Here is an 18104-nt window from a genome sequence, read left to right as displayed (position 1 = left end):
TTAAAGAAATATTTGCTTTTGCAACTTCTTGAAATATGTTCGTTGCCATTAGGTGCAGATTTCACTTTCTTGGAACACATCAAAACACAACAATACTTACAATCCACACTTCAGTTATACAAAATAAACTTAAAACCTAGAATTATGTTCATTTTACTAAATTTTATTGTATATACACTCGTACATCCTTAAACACAACACTTCACTCGTATATTACACTACAAAACAATGGAAAAGGTAGAAGTTATTTCTTATCACGCTCTTTTTAATCGATATTCCTTACTTTAGAAAGAAGAAAAGACATTTTAGGAACTGTCAATTTTTGTGCAATTAAAGAATAACTTGTGAAATAGGCCCTACTTTTTTGCATAATGTTCTTTCGATTAGCTTCAAAGCGGCTCACTAACATATCGAGCCCTTGTAAGAAGAAATGAAAGTATGCTGAAATTGTGCTCCAATAGGTTATTTTTTGGGGTTATTTTCTGTGGCGATTAAAACGCAATTACTGTAGCTTTCTTTACTCCACGGGAAGACAACCAACACGTATTCACGCAACAGCAAATATTATATGGCAGCATTTTTTCCTATTAATCAGTAACACATACAAAATCGTTACATTTCCAAATGAAACTATATACATTAATTGGTTACTTAAAAAAAGTGCGGGGGCAACTGCCCCCCTTTGCCCCCCCTAATCGCCGCCCATGGTCATTAGTATTGTATAATGTTATTATTTTTATTTATTTTCATTCATTCATTCAATTAATCAATCAATATATTAAAATTCCTAGGTTATTTTGCTCATTATTGGCAAATGTTGATTGAGATGTATGGTTATTATTTAATATAAATTGTAATTATATATTATGTTTCAATTTCTGTTTGCCGTTAATTGCTCTTACTTTTTTTTTAATGTGATTAAAATTTGTTCCAAATGTAGATTTTTTTTTTTTGAGATAGCTAACGAAAAAAAAATGTTTTCTATACGACAGGTGCTTACGTATTCTCATATTTCTAGAGAAAGCTGGAGCAGACCTATGCTGTCAGCCATTCCCCTATTTTCTTCCTCTATGTCATTATTAATATAATTAATTAATTAATTCACCGGCCCGCGATAACAATAAAAATATAATTTGTTTCTTTTCTTTTATTTTGACCCATGCGTAACAGCAGTAGTGTAGGTACCTATAATAATGTTCCTGATTCGATACTTGATTTTTAGCTGTGAAAATATTTTCCTTAACCTTTTGGTTACTAAGTCACTCTGCAAAGCAAGTCTATTGGTACCGAATTGATTTTTTTTTTTTTTTATATATATATATAGAAAAGCGCTGTCATGGTTCAGGCTCTAATTAGCTTAGACATGTGAGGCGAGAAGCAGGATATGCATAGTAGAAAAAATATTCACAGAATAGAATAGAATACGAATATAAGATGATATTGAATTGCCATCATCAAACATTTCCTTCCTTCCTTTAAAATGGTTCTTATTAGCTCCGACGTAAGCATACGGAAGCTTTAGTTTCACTCCAGGTGATATTTATACGAGGGTCATTGCAAAAGTCATGGCAATTATTTTTTTCTTCTCGAAAATGGTAACGAATAAAAAAATTCTTAAATATGCAAATGGAAGGTTACTTCATATGTAGACGTTACATGTAGGGAGATGGATGAACACAGACACCACCAGAAAGATATAGCACGCGTAAAAAAAACGAAAAAAAAAATGTCGTTTCAAACGTGTTTTACTGTCATTTGCAACAATGCACAATAATACACGTACGTACATGTGACATCTTAAGAGTCCCTTGAAATAGTCTCCCAAAGAATCTATCATATACTAATATGGAATGGACGTAGTTTGTAAGTACTATTGTGTACTGGGCCAATTGACAGTAAAACACGTTTGAAACGACAAAATGTGTTTCGTCTTTTTTCTCGTGCTATATCTTTATGGTGGTGTGTACGTTCATCCATATCCCGACATGTAATGTTTACGTATGACGTAACCTTCCATTTGCATATTTCAGAACATTTTATTCGTTACCATTTTCAAGAAAAAAAAAAAAAAGTTGCTATGACTTTTGCAATAACCCTCGCATATATTCTGGCTGGATCTGAACCAAATTTGGTGGGCATCTAGCCTGTGACCAAATGAATAAAAAAAAATGCTATATTGGTGGCCACATTTGGCCAGGGTTAGGCTTGGATAGGGTCGGCTCGACTCGCTTTGCATGTAATACTTCATTTCTCGGTGACTACTAGACAGATCTGAACAAAATTCAGTGGGCAAGTAGTCCATCGTCTAAGCAATAAAAATCGCTATATTTTTAGCCAGGCTCGACCAAGAACAGGCTGGGCGCTTGACTTGTAAATGGTAGTGGTACTTTATTTCTCGGTAGTACTTTATTTCTCGGTAACTACTGGCCGAATCTGAATGAACTTCGGTGGGCAAGTATTTGATCGTCTAAGGAATAAAGATCGGTGTACTTCGTAGCCGAGCTCGGTCAGGGACAGGTTTAGCTCACGTTGTATGTGGTACTTTATTTTTCGGTAACTACTAGCCGGATCTGAACCAAATTTGATGAGCAAATTGCCCATGGTCAGGGTGTCTATCGGTCACGAAAGTCACGAAAAAGTCACGAAATCAGAAAACGGTCATGAAAGTCAAGAAACTTGGCTTTAGGGCCACGAATTTTTAAAAATCTGTACAAATGTAAATACAGATTTGAAAACTTTGTTCTATAAAACGTCAAAATTCACCACCAGAAATGTCTATAGCCGACTTTAGACGCTATCAAATCGCAAGCAAACCACGCTTCTATCGCATGGATGAAAATTCGGCCTAATTCGCACCCAAATTCGCTCTTGAGAGTATTATGAAATTTTATGATTTGGTAAAGAAAAGGTCACGAAAAAGTCACGAAATTTCATTTTGGAATTTTAGTAGACACCCTGATGGTATTTGAAGTAACAGTTGTTATATTTTGTGGCCAGGTTTGGCCGGGAACAGGTCCTGTTCGAAAACAGAGGGTGTGTTTCATAGCTTTGCACCCCAGGGAGCTTCTGATTTCGGTCCTTCTCGGCTTATTTTGTCTTGGTTCGCAGTGTATTCACTGATAATAAGAAAAAACGGAAATGGGTGGAAAGTTAGCTTTCATGTTCCGCAGTTTGAGGTCTTGCATGATGGAATGGTACCTTGAAGCATGTGCGGCCTGACCTTATTTCATTTAAAAAAAAAAAAAGTGTTTCTAGGAAAAGTGGGCTTGATAATTTGTATCTGGAATATTGCCATTAAGTTTATAAATAAGTTTACTATGGATGTTTTTATTATACATTTCAACATTTTCTTTGCTTACCACTGCTGTTTTGGTTCAATTTGCCGAAAACTTTCTGAACGGACTTGCTAGTTGATTAAATAGGATGCATATTTAAAATAAGCACCCAAACCTAGTAATAAGCTGTATACGTTCCGGCAAAAAGTTATTATCTTCCTCAGCACAGATTTTTTTTTTTTCCCAGAAAATTAACGTTGTGTGTAGAGCCACATTCCGTTGATTATTTTCTTCTGAATATCATAAATTTACTTCCAATAGTCTTTCATAAAATTTGGCCTGTACCTATATTCTCTTCTTCATGAGCACTAACCGGTATCTTATATAGTTAGATTTCGAAACTGTTTAATTTCCATTACTCAAAATGCGGTGCTCGTGAAGTGAAGGAGATAGGTACACTCATGTCCAAAATTATCGTCGCATGTCTATAAATATGTTGTTGTAGGAATATAATTTGATAACGAATTCGCCCGATATTTCTTATAATGTTAGTATGTGTATAATCGGCAAAGATATGTATGTGGCAAATTTCATGTCAAAAGAGAAGTAAATAAGAACAATAAAACGAAAATAAAACTTTCTTGTCCATTTAGCAACATTTTGTTTTGCTCATTCTAATTTTCGTATTTATAATTCTTTTCCTATGAAATTTACCCTAAATATATATTTCCCGATTATACACATAGCATCAGTATTAAAAGTAGCCTGCAAAATCATCATTATATTATATTCTTACAAGAAGACAGTTATAGATATGCGACAATCATTTTGGACATGAGTGTACAAGACAAATTTTATGAGAGACTACTGAAAATAAAAGATTTATGATATACAGAAAAAAATAATCAACGGGATGTAGTTTTACAGACAACAACAGTTTCTGAAAGAATCTGTGCTGAGGAAGACAATCACTTTTTGCGAGAATGTACTATTTGGTTGTCTGATTGCTTTTAAGATAAGTACATTTTAATGAAGCAACGAATATTTTTTTTGAAGAAGAACTTCCTGCTGCCATTTCTCCTTATGAAAAATTATCAGATCGTATTATTAGGTGTTAAAAAAAAAAAAAAAAAAAAAAAAAAAAAAAAAAAAAAAAAACAGAATATTGGAACAAAGCCGGGAAGTTAGCAAAATAATTTAAGAACATACAAATGTTATGTACGCGCCATTTACATTATATTTTAACATTTCCTTTAGGATTGGGGTAAACCTGGTAATCTTCATAAGTTGCAGCTGAAATGGCATGTTCCAAATGCGGAAGAAATTGCTTGTGTACAAAACATAGTTTCTAGGTACCTACCACGTGAAATTGAACGCATTCTGAAATTCGTCCGTGATGAGGAAACAATGACAAGGTAAGTGATATTTAAAGTATCATTTATTTGACAGCTTTTCGTGTTTTGTAGGGTTCATAAATATATGTTAACATTTATATGGGATGAAATGTTTTGTGACAGCTGATTGAAATTTTTTACACAGAAGAATGTAACACTTTCTTAACAAAACTAGGGGAAAAAGTATGTTCCCCGTCTTGTTTCGGCAGCTATACTTCTGGGTTTGAACATAGTATCTTCACTTGTTTTCATCCATTATGATTATTATTAGACTTCCAAACTATGATATGCATAGTGTCGGAAGTCTTAGAGAACAGCTTTGTCCGTCCGTCTGTTTTGACAGATATAAGAGTAAAAACGGTAAAATATATCGAGATACGGTTTTTGCAATCGATTCAGCGTCTCAAGAGTAGTTCCCATCTCCGTCAACACACTATTCAAACCGACACCGTGTGCGTGGGTTTTCTCGGGGTTCTCCCGTTTCCTCCCACTTTCTTCATTCCACCATTTCATTCATTACTCATCATCACCATCTCCTTTAGCCTAACCGGCATAACCGTAGGACGTAAAACTCAAAGATTTCATTTCATTTCACACTATTCAAACCGGAAGTGGTTCAAATCAATCATTTCCGGTTTCAGCGTTTACTGCCATTGTACGAAAATGGTAACATAGCGAGAAGCGGTTCTTTGCAAACGATTCAGTGCCTCAAGGCAACGTACAGTGACTACCCCAGACACTCTACCAAAACCGGAAGTGGTTCAAATGTACCTTTATATCCGATTTCAGTACTGATTTCCACAGAGCAAAATCGGTAAGAAATATCAAGATGCGGTTTTCTGCAATCGATTTATTATCGCAAGATTAGGTTCCATCTTCTTCATTAACCCTGTATTCAAACCGGAAGTAGTTCAAATTAGACATCTCCGGTTTCAACATTTATCGCTATAGAACAAAAATGGTAGTAAATAGCGACAAGCTGTTTTCTGCAACCGATTCAGTGTTCCAAGAGAGCATATCATGACAACCTGCAACAATCTACCAAAACCGGAAGTGATTGAACTTTACTAATACTTCCGGTTTCAATACTGGTTTTCATAGAGCAAAAGCGATATGAGATCGCTTTCTGCAATTGATTCAACGTCCTAAGAATACATTTCCATCTTCTCAGTTAACCCTCTGTTCAAATGTAAGTGGTTCAAGTTACTCACTTTTCAGCTTCAGCATTTATCGCCATAGAACAAAACTGGTAATTGATATCGACAAACAATTTTCTGCAAGCGATTCAATCTCAAAAGAACAACACCACAAGCAGCAATACTATCAAAACCGGAAGTGGTTGAAATTTACTATTGCTTCCGGTTTCAATACTTATTTCCGTACACAAAAATTATGAGAGGCATATAGACAGGCAGTTTTTTTTTTGCAATCGATTCATCTTTACAAAAGTAGGTTGCATAACACACTACTAAAACCGGAAGTGGTTGAAATTTACAACTACTTCCGGTTTCAATACTGATTTTCATAGAACAAAAATGTTAGAATATATCGAGATTCGTTTTTTTTTTCAATTAATTTAGCTTCCAAAGAATAGATTCTCTCTTACCTTAACTATCTGTTCAGTCCGGAAGTGGTTCGAATTAACATTTGAATCACTACGATTGATTTAAACTGTGAAAATCTGTCTTCTACAATTTTGATTATTGCTTTCTTTCTCTTGTGGTTGTAGTTAAGTTTTGGTTAATCATTTAGTAGTTACTTAATTATGAAGTGTCATTAAGATAGTGGACATTATAGTTCTTACAGATTTATTACAGAAGATGTTGCTATTTTTGTTATAGGGAAGAGCTTCAGTGCAGCTTAAACATTATAGTGAATTTATTTGGCTGTGGACCTGTATTACCATTATGGAAAGAGGAACCAATAACTTTGTAAGTACAACAATATGGTGGTATACTATATATTAATTTTTAATGTATATTTAGAAGAATTTGAAACTGCTATGCAGCAGCAGCAGGTCTACAGTTCTTTGTTAAGCTGAGGCTGACGTTTCATAAAATACCGATGCTGTAAATCGGCTATTGCTGTTCCCTCGTGTTGTATAATCCTACTAATTGAGCTTCCCCTTGGATAAATGGTTAGCATTCGTACTGGTTATATAAGAAATTCGGTTTGATACCCGTAGAGTTTCCACATTAAACTGTAGGTTCGGCACTGAAGGGAGCAAGAATACCTTGTCTATAGCTACGTATTATATATTTCGTATATACTATTGTGTCTTTTGGCTTGAATTGGGATAACACTAGTTTTCAGAAATAGTGTAATAGCAGGAATTAATGTAAGAAAATCTGGAAAATACGTTGAATGAAATGTAGTACTAGTTTAATGTACAGTTGTGTCATGTTGTCTAAAGAAGGTAGTGATAAATACGAACGAATTATAATGAGGAAAGAAGTAAAATGAAGATAATAGGAAGTAAAGTAAAACAACGGAGACGATGTTATACACTATAATTTCACGTGACTTAAGATCAGGTGCCCGTCTAGCAGTAAACCACCCTGATTCCTTGGAAAGATGAAATAACTGTTTATCTATCATAAGGTGAAAGATATCTATGCGAAAATAATAGTACTCGCTTACGAAAACATATAATTTGCACACAAACAAAACGAACCTTTTTCTTGAAGGGTCAGTATCTGTGAATAACATTAAGGGAAGAGTATGTTAGTCTCCCTTGTTTCTGTTGATGATATGGTAAGTAACTGCTGTCTAGCTCAAACTTCTTGACGTTTAAGGCGTGCACTCTTTTTTTACAATACCCAATGAAATTTACGCGAAGTTGTCTAATACTCGATGCTTGCGACAAATATTTGCACTCAAAAATGTCGTTGTTTATGGAATGTTAGTGTATGTTTAGGAAAAAAGAAAATCGTTTCTAAAGAATTAGGGAAGAAAAACATAATTCTATGTACAGTGGATCGTTTTATTGTAAGATAATATTTTCATATACAAGTCAATCTAAACGAGTGTTTATTCTTTCACCTTCTCGGTTTGAAGCGGTTTGAAACGTTGACTTCGTTCTCTCTTCTGATTTTCAAGAAAGAAACGTTTCACGTGATACTTGTACATACACGAAAGGAAATGAAATCTGGCAACGTCGCTCTTTTACACGCCATTGGCTTTCGCCAAACAAGAGATTTGAGCCGGACCCTTTGTAACAATGGCCACATTCAACTCATTGTCAGTCTCCTTGTGGACGCTAATGCCCTTTCGACAGTTCTACTGCTGCTAAGAGAGGTTGGTCTAGTTCATATTTCTAATCCTATTGTATGTAACACAGTTTGATGATAACGAATTTATTGCCTTGAGCCTCGCGCAGCGTAGTAGCTGTTTTCGCCTTTGGTAGGGTGGTCCCGGATTCGTTTTCAAGAGGTGATACACTGTCGAAAAGATGTAAAACTTTCCAGGGCAGCCATTCTGACGGGGATTTTTCTGGGTTTTCCTCATATCAAGCAGATGTCAGGATGGTACTTACCCTTTTCTTCATTTTCTCTCCCCGGCTAGTGTGACGTCATCCCTCATACGTGATAGGATTAAGGTCATAAATGCCGGTAATGTTCGGAAATATGTATTAATAAATAAATTCAGGAACTCATTGGAAAGGTTCCAAAATATATTCTTCACGTACGTAGTGAAGAGATCAGAAATATATGTTGGTTGTAGCATGCGCTAAGATGCACACGGGAAAAAATTCTTTCGTAACATGTTAATTAATTTAATATTTTACTGTTTGCCTAATGTTGTAAATGAGATGAACTCACTTTTGTCTCATGTTTCGTGCTAATGATATAAATAAGATTAAAATATAAAAGAAAATGTTACAATAGCTGACAAAATTCATAGACTAACATTTCTCAAATTTTTATGATGACGATATTTTTTTCTTTCTTAACTTCCTTTTTTCTTATCTAAGAAATAAAGGTCGTATTATAAACATTTTTGTCTTTGCCGTTTTGCTGTAGTAAAATTTTTCTTACGTTTATTGTACGTTGATAATACTGAACCTAAAGTTGATACTTCTGTGCAAAGGTTGTATATATATATTAACTGCTTGCGCTGCACTTAACGATTCTGCATATTTGAAGCAGTAAAATTTGTAATACCACAAGTACTAATTTGTGTGTGATCTCATAAGGTTAGTGTGATGAAAACTTTTTGTTCTCCATCTTTTAGACTTGAAAGTTGTGTGTCTGTGGAACCGTTTAATCATACAGTTGGCGTAGATAATGGAAATGTGAATTTGCCTGACGGCAGAAACATTCGCAAGACTGTAGCTGATTGTATGAATCTACTTTTGATTAAGTTACTTAGCTGTAGAGAGGATGATACCAAATCGCTTTTCAACGTGATAGAAGTAAGTAGAAGGCTTAGTATTTTGGATATTGTGTGTGTAGTAATTTAGGACTATAAGTAATTTTGAATGAACTGATTACGGAAAGCAAAACATGTATTAAGAAGATGATTACGTGCTCATAAAGTAACTTGTGTATTTTTGTGATTTGAATAACTTACTGTTTTCGTAAAGACTTTAACAATTTTCCAGATGATCGAAGAAAACTTCGTATTTTCCTTTTTTTTTTTTTAAATATACAAGATAGGTAGAAAACGTACAAAATATTACACAGGGCCGGCCCTAGGCAATTTGCCGCTCTGTGCAATGCATTATTTGTTGTTTCTCCCTTTCTCCAGAAAGAACAAATTTTAAAAGTCACGACCTTAAGTATGCTACCCCGTCATGAACAACGAAGGGGAGGGAAAGTGCACTCGCACTCAAAAAGGGCAAAACACTACAAATACAATCTCATTGTGTCTGTTTTTTCTCTTTTTTTAAATAATAAGTTAATATCTTAGTAAAAGATAAAGCAAGCACACCTGCAGAGTAAAGATGGTAATTCTTCTCGTAGAATTCAATATCGAGCTTCAATCTCAATATATCAGTTTGCAATTCCTGTGCAACTAGCTTTTTTATCTTTATTTCTTGATTTCCCTTCTATATCTGTTATTTTTTTTAAACAAAAAACTTGTTTCCATTTTCAATGATATGTATTTTCACAGACGCAATCTAAAAGTTAAGGAAAACACATGCTTGTGGGACTTCTAATTTTATTTTCGTGTATCAAGCCGTTTAACCCTTGTACGGCTATAATAGTACATACACAAAAGTAAGGAAGAAATCGCGACAAGCATGATTCTTAGTTAATCCTTTTAATAAAATACTCCATAGTTCTGGATAATCACAATAACATTTTAAAACACATTTTTCTGACCAGAACAAAATGAATTATTTAATAACTATACGATTTTTGTTACAGTTTCAAGGACCTAACGTCCTCTTCATCAGACATTGAGAAAAGACAGATGACAGCAAATCTTATATCTTTCTCAACCGTTAGTTAGCATTTTCATTTATTATTTCATTTATTAATAAAATAATAATAAAATATTTTTCATTTATTAATCTTATATCTTCCTCAGCCGTTAGTTAGCATTTTCATTTATTATTTCATTTATTAATAAAATAATAATAAAATATTTTTCATTTATTAATAAATGAAAATGCTAACTAACGGCTGAGGAAGATATAAGATTTGCTGTCATCTGTCTTTTCTCAATGTCTGATGAAGAGGACGTTAGGTCCTTGAAACTGTAACAAAAATCGTATAGTTATTAAATAATTAATTTTGTTCTGGTCAGAAAAATGTGTTTTAAAATGTTATAGTTAATCCTTTATCCTATAAGATACATAAGAGGTTCAAAATTCTTGCAAATTTTAGCTTTCGGACTCAAAATTGTAATTTACACTTTGTCTCATTCAAATGAGGGTAAGGGGAAATATCGAAGGAATGTCACAAAACTGCATTTTCAAGAAAACGGCGTTTTATTGTCGAAAAGCTGTACAAAATGAATTGAATAGGGTTAGTCAAATCTTTTGCCCGATTTTTTACATGGACATTTCTACATCTACGTATGCAGGGCATATACAGTCAAATAGTACGAAGAGTCACCATCAGATAGGACAAAGCACCCGTTAAAGCACACACATGGACATTCCTTGTTTTTTTTCCCTTACCCTTCTAATGGTTTAATCGAAAGTATTTACATCAGAAAATGAAAATTATGCTTTAAAAATTGAACTTTTAAAGAAAGATTAGTAAAGACATTTTTGAGTTGCCCTTCTTTTTCTGTTTTAATTCTTAATGCATTTTTGATTTGTTTTCTTTATTAAATAATTTTTCAGATCTACGAGCATGTATTATTTAGTCGTTTTAAACAAAGGGATGTGTTTGATATTCGCTGGAAGAATTTCCGTTTAGTGAAGAAAGTGTTGGAGGACAAGCTGGTTGGCCAGAAGAGACATTTGCGAGCTCTGTTGGTGGACCGAGCTGCTTTGCAACATGAGTCAAGACTGATCGAATCTTGCACTGTGTGCCTTACTCCCACTCATAAGGAAATTATGCTCAATCTTCTCAAACTTAGTACAAGTCATTATAGTGAGGTTAGTATAGGGTGTTGTAAAGAAACTACCGTATGTTTTTAAGCGATGTTGACTTCGATGTATTTATCTGTAGTCGATTTGTATCTTGTTAACGTTCGTACCATTATCCTTGTTAACCGACTTATAAAAATTGTTTTCAGTTCAACCCATTTTTGTATTTATTTATAAGGTGTGTTCGAAAAGTATCAAACTTTTGGTTGACAAAAATACGTTTGTTGATTTGAAAATCCGAAAAACGCTAATCCTCTTCAAAGTAATTTCCTAGGGAATACACACACTTCTCCCCAGCGCTCTCCCCGCCTTCTTGAAAACACTTCTGGAACGCAGTTTTTGGAATGGTGAGCAATTGTGCTGCCGCATTCCGCCTGATGTCTTCTTGACCAAAATCGAGTCCATCTTCAACTTGGGAAATGACTAAAAAGTCACACGGAGCCATGTCGGGTGAGTAGGGAGCCTGACGACACACAGGAAACTTTTGTTTGGGGATGAAAGCCTGAATTAAGAGTCTTCATGCCGGCGAAATTAAAATACCGCTAACTTTACAGTAATTATGTGATATCTTCAAATAGATAAAAGATATTCGAAATATGGAACAAGAGCGCCCTAGACAATATTATTTTACATGAGAAACCGTTATCACGACTCACTTATCTGCTTTCGATTTCGAGCCATTTTGAAAATCGGCATTTATTTTCGCGTTTCTAAACAGCTGAAAACGGAAAGCCACTAGGTGACTTGTGATAACGGTACCTCATGCAAAATAATATTGTCTAAGGCGCTCTTGTTCCATATTTCAATTATCTTTTATCTATTTGAAGATATCACATAATTACTGTAAAATTAGCGGTATTTTAATTTCGCCAGGATGAAGACTCTTAAGTTTCGCGGACACTGTGCTCATGCCAAAATTCTCATTCGAAATTGAATGTGCCGATCCAATTAAATTGTTTTCGCTTGGGTATCGTCAAGCTTTTGGCAAAATTTGATGAAATATTGCTGCTCAAGTGTTTCTGTCATTTTACAAAAAACTGAAATGGACGACCGCTCACTACACGTCTTTACTCGTTGGCCGACTGCCAGGAAGTGACGCCTTCTGACGCAGTCACGACTGCGCATGAATATCCCCTCTACATCTACACTGAAGAAAGTCTTCCACGCTTCATTGGTTTACGCGGGAAAAAAGATTCAATACTTTTTGAACACACCTTGTATATATATATTGTGGGTATGTTCATGCATAACTTCGACATAGGTGCACTGATTTTAATTTTTTTTTCTTGTTTGTTTAAAAGAACATACCTTCCCGGTTTGCCCATTTATACTTCTTTAGAACCTCTTTGGATCTATACCATGGAACATTTCAACGGATGCTATGTTGAAGTCTGTTAAGATTTTTGATGAATAAAAGCTTTATGTGAGTAATGCGTTTTTGTCTCAGTTGTCTTGAAATATCACTAGTCTGCTTAACGTGGCTAACGTATCTGATAGTCAGATGTTGATTTTTTTTAAATTATTATTTTTTCTTTTATGGTTATTCTACAATTTTAGTTAAAGAAGATATAATTTGTATTGTTAATAGTAGATAGTGATGGTACATTTTACATTCGAATTCAGAAAGGAAAACTTCATTTACTGTAGTATATCAATGTATGCATATTAACGCATTAATTTATGTACAAGAGCTAATATGTGTACTGTGTGTTATTTTTCTTTTATATATTTCGCAAACTATACTGTTTGTTTATTCATGTAGTTCTTCGGATTACTTGAACTGCTTCTTAGTCTATTTTTTCTTTCTTCTTCTTGTGTATGGGGAAAAGATATTTTACTGTAATATGTACAGTACTATTTCCATTCTCATCCAAGGAGGGCTTTTAGGTAGATGAGTGGAAACAGAATGTTATGTTCGTCTTTGGTGTGCGTAATCGTGTATTCAAGTCCTTCTGAGATTGTAATCTTGATTAACCTGCAGGGTAATATCGTAGGACGGTTTAGAAAAAAAATCAAAAACTAGATGTTTAGAAATTTTTTTTTCGTATATAAGTTAATATAATAAACTCAAAAAAAAAAAAAAAAGCCGCGGTGGCTGTGGTAGAGCGTTCACCTCTGGTGCTTGGGGTCCCGGGTTCGATCCCAGCCCCCGCCAAGTGAACTTTGTGGTGGACAAACACCGTGTGCGTGGGTTTTCTTGGGGTTCTCCCGTTTCCTCCAACTTTCTTCATTCCATCATTTCATTTATCACTCATCATCACCGTCTCCTTTAGCCTAACCGACATAATCGTGGGACGTAAAACTCAAAGATTTCACTTCATTTTCAAAAAATAAAAAAATTATGAGAGTTTCTAATTAATCTCAATTTAGATCTGAATTAGAATAAGTGTTTTTAACTTTCTCAAGGTATAATGTTTGTTATTATAAAGAAAGAAAAAGAAAGTGGATTGTTGTGGCATCTCATTGAATTTTTTGTATTTTTGTGTTATTACATTTCGATGATTGCTTAAATTTTTATTTGTAGGTAAGATCAAGATCTCAGGCATTATTATTCACTGCCTTGAACCATTTTCCGTTCTCATATCCAATCATTATACCAGAGGTAGTGAAATATTTGAAGAGTGATGCGAAATCTTCTCATGAAGAGTTTAAGGTAAGAAATTGAAATTATCAGTTCTTCCTTTTCAATTATTTATTCGTTTATTATACTTTTTAGTTCTTTAATGCTTTTACATACTGTCTTGTTAAAAAACACTACGGGGGGGGGGGGACACGGTGACTCAGTTGTAGAGCGCTTACCTCTGATGCGTGGGGTTCCTGGTTCGATTTCCGCCCCGGCCAAGTAAGTTTGTGGGGACAACATCGTGCTCGTGTGCTTTCAGGGGTACTCTCATTTCCTCCCACTTTCTCATTTTACCATTTCTACCATCATCATTCACTTGCCTTAATCATCCGTCGCCCTTAGTCTAACAGACATAATCCTGGAACGTTAAATTGAAAGATTGCATTTCATTTTGAACACACTACCGTTCTCTCTTACGTAACCGTTGCAAAACTATGACCAAAAGAAAGATAGGTATTTTTTTAACAAGCTGTATATGATATTATGTTATCGTACTTACTCAACTACAGGAAGACACTTACTGTAAGCCGACATCCCGGCAATCAAATACGAATATATATATATATATAATATACGGTAATACAGTGGTTAGTTTTTTATTGAAAGAATGAGTATTGCCGCCTGTCATTAAACTAACAAGCTATCGATGGGAATTCAGAATAAAAGGCAAGCGTTTTCATTTTCTCCCTCTCCAAAATCCAGTGTTTTATTTACGTATAATTACAATGTCAATCCAATGAATGCATAATATAAAAAAAGAATAGCTACTAAAATTGATGCTTTGCTATATCACAGGAAACCAAAACTTGAAACTTAGATCACCAAAGTGACAACGTTTTGAAAATGAAAAATAGAACTTACAGTAAAAAAGATTGTTGTCCAGTTCTTCGTCGTCCACCCATATTTCGAGTCAGCATCATTTTGAGTTTTGATCTAGGTCTGAATCTGACTGTGAAACCTAATGTGAACCTGAATACCTGTCTGTTCTCTCGTGTACCTATTTATATTTGAAAAATTGCATCATTCTGCACCCTGAGGTTCACTATAATTACTTTGTTTTTCTCCTAATGGTTTTTGAATGACACGAGAGGATACGTGATTACCTGAGACTAATATGTTTGTTTAAAATTCTTTTGTTGCATTTAGATTCCCATCACCTAATATTCACATTTTTAACAGTTGCCACAAAAATAACAATACAAAAAAAAAATAATTGCAATTTCAGTCTTTTTTTTTTTAATATTAGAGTAAAATTCTTAATGTCTTTTATAATATATATATATATATATATATATATATATATATATATATATATAAACTTCTTAGATTTCTCTCTCTCTCTCTCTCTCTCTCTCACTATATATATATATATATATATATATATATATATATATATATATATATATATATAATATGTGGTGTCTCAAAAGTCCCGTGACATAGGGTAACTCTTGTTATCCGAGTTACAACAAAATGTAAGAGGAGAAACCGTCTCCAAATATGACGTTTTCAATCTAAAGTGAAGAATTTTTTAAAATCAGACGAGCCGTTTGGGCTGTAAACTCTTTATACGCCCAATATTAAATGAAAATACAACATTGCCATTTATTTGGACCCACAGCATAAGTGAATGAAGTTACTGTTTGAAACGGGGCTGGCCATCGACACATTAGCGTAAAAGACAGTACCTTCATTCACTTATATTGTAGGTCCAGCTAAATGACAACGTTGCATTTTCATATGTCATTCGGCACAAAGAGTGCACAGCCCAGATGGCTCGTCCGATTAAAAAAAAAAAAAAAAAATTCTTTACTTTAGATTGAAAACATCATATTTGGAGACGGTATTCCCTCTTACATTTTGTTGTAACTCTGATAATAATAGTTACCGTATGTCAGAGGACTTTTGAGACATCCTATATATACATATAAAAGGGTGGTCCTTATTTTTCTTTGACGTTGGAGTTTTTTAGTCTCCTTCTCTTCCCAAATGGTCCCTTATCAAACCAATGTAACTCGTAAGTAAAAATAGCTCAATTGAATAATATTAAATGTTATCCTAAGCGACCTCAAGTTTTGAATGCATTTACAATATGCATTATGAGGCAAGAGTATCTTGTAAGTGTGGAACGGCTAGAGGGAGTGACACCATATTATATTATGGATAGGAGTAATGTAGGTAGAACCGCATCCGTTACTATATAGCATCATGACGGCCATCATGGATTCAGGTCCAAAATTTGTAATAGGAAAAGGGTCATGTGACAACGTTTCGGGATTGTTTTTCACGACAAACAACATCTGATGTTATTTCCAACTTATTTTTAATTAGTTTAGTTATTGTCTTCATAATATATTTTTATTAACGTACAATTATCTTTCCAAACTTATAAGGTACCTTTACCTTTCATTGTATATTGTAAATGAATTCAAAACGTAAAATCTCTTGGGGCACTATTAATATTATTCAATTCAGATAATTTTTTTTTTTCATGCGTTACTTTGTTCTGAAATGGATCCGTTTTACGGGGTAAAATCCAGAAAACATTCGACGTTGAAAAATAAGGATCATGTATATGTATCTTTTCGTATTTTTGTTTTAGAATCCTTATAATTTCAACACCTCATTACACTATTACTATGTATGGCTGCCGTTTAATTCTTTCGTCAGCCATCATCATCATATGATTCAGATCCATCCTCACTGTGTTCGTATAAAGCATTATTTTCTTTACCGTCAAACTCATTCAGATCGAACAGTTTTTTAAACGCACGTGACGATTTCCCTCGAGTCTCCAGAAATCTTCTATAGTTGTAAGGAGATCCACAGACTTGGCAGTACCGTGTCTACATGATGGCGAAAACTTACTTGTAGCGGCTTCGGTCGGTATTTTTCCGAATTGTTTCCTACCCCATCGATAAAGGTTGTCTTCTTCTCTACAATCCGTGTTAACGATACCAATTCTAATCCTTTTTTGGACCAAGAAAAATGTTAAAAAGTAAAAGGCACGTTTGCAATTAGGTAAATACAACACATACTGTTTCTGTGCATTCCGTCTTTATTCGTGCTTCGTTAAACAGTTATGAATCGTAATTCAGCAGATACGTAGGGTTTATTTGTAGCTATGTGAGGGTATATTTGTGGGTATGTGTTCACAAGGAATTTTGTGGCAGCAGAAAGTGATTTCCAAAGTACTTCCGTATTATGTATGCTCTCTGTAGACATGGTCTGGGTTCTTTTCCCGATGGGGACTTAACGTAATTCTGATTTCACACTGGACAGAAGATATACCCTCCAGCTGAAAATGGAAAGCTCTAGGCCAACAAACCAATCAAGATGCCACAGCGTTTGGGTCATCGTCATTTCAGATGACTGGTGCCCTGTGGTATCAAGTTATTTGAAACTAACACTGTACCATTATTTTGGGATTCTTTCGACACTTGTCAGTTGTATGGCTAAAGAGAAGTGTGCACTAGTCAGCTAGTACAGACTCAACCAACTTGATCTATTCACTGCTGAAGTGACACCCGGTAACATTGACCACTAGACTAATACACAAAATCTGTATTTAAATTTAAGGTATTGTAAAAGAAAGCTCAAAGTTTTTTTTTTTTTTTTTAATCTTGTTTTTCTTACGAAATGTTAGAGTATTGGACTTCAGATGCTCTCTATATTAATCCAATGTTATTTTGTTTTCAGGGTGCATTGTATGTCCTGTTAGGTCCAAAACAACATCCGTTGGTAACAAAACATGACTGGGAAATGATAAAAATGTTGTGGCCTGCTATTATTCAGGCTCAGCCTTCAGAGAAATTGTCTGTGATCCGCTTGCTAGATACTTTAGTCGATAATGTTCGCAAACATTTTCCTACCATTACAATTGAAGTGGAGGTAAGTAATTTTTATCTTTATTAGCTTCTGAGTCGTAAAGAAAATAAAAATGTAAGAGGAATTACCATTCTAGAAATTGTGTTGAACTTTAGCTGAAAATTTCGCAAGAAGAAATAAAATGAACTTACTTCAACCAATATGTTAGGTTAAAAATTAAATAAGCACAAGATTAGTGACATGTTTGTCGATATTTACTGTTACATATGCATAAAAAATTACTAATATTTAAGAAAAATGTGAGAATTTAAAAATTCAAGTATCACTTCAAAATTTACTGAAGTCTGACTCATAAATTAATTGTATCAAATAATTTAACTTTTTATAGCTATATGAGAACCCTAAATACAAAAAATACTCTATCTACAATAATTTCT

At 34.2% G+C, this 18104-nt stretch overlaps 1 protein-coding gene across 4 annotated transcripts in view; it reads left to right on the top strand.

The window, feature by feature from the left end:
- LOC145663994 (proteasome activator complex subunit 4-like) overlaps nt 1-18104 on the top strand; it is a 118755-nt gene that overhangs the window by 45862 nt on the left and 54789 nt on the right. For all 4 annotated transcript variants that reach the window (XM_081730275.1, XM_081730274.1, XM_081730273.1 and 1 more), the window contains exons 14-19: nt 4533-4690; nt 6511-6600; nt 8903-9083; nt 10968-11225; nt 13741-13869; nt 17539-17730. In XM_081730275.1, coding sequence (XP_081586401.1) covers nt 4533-4690; nt 6511-6600; nt 8903-9083; nt 10968-11225; nt 13741-13869; nt 17539-17730 — 1008 coding nt within the window. The remainder of the gene's footprint in view (nt 1-4532; nt 4691-6510; nt 6601-8902; nt 9084-10967; nt 11226-13740; nt 13870-17538; nt 17731-18104) is intronic.

The sequence above is a fragment of the Thermobia domestica genome, chromosome 11, assembly GCF_964235325.1.
Source record: "Thermobia domestica chromosome 11, izTheDome1.hap1.1, whole genome shotgun sequence".
NCBI lineage: Eukaryota > Metazoa > Arthropoda > Insecta > Zygentoma > Lepismatidae > Thermobia > Thermobia domestica.
Note: the sequence above shows the minus strand (reverse complement) of the source record. Positions and strands in the feature narration are given on the sequence as shown.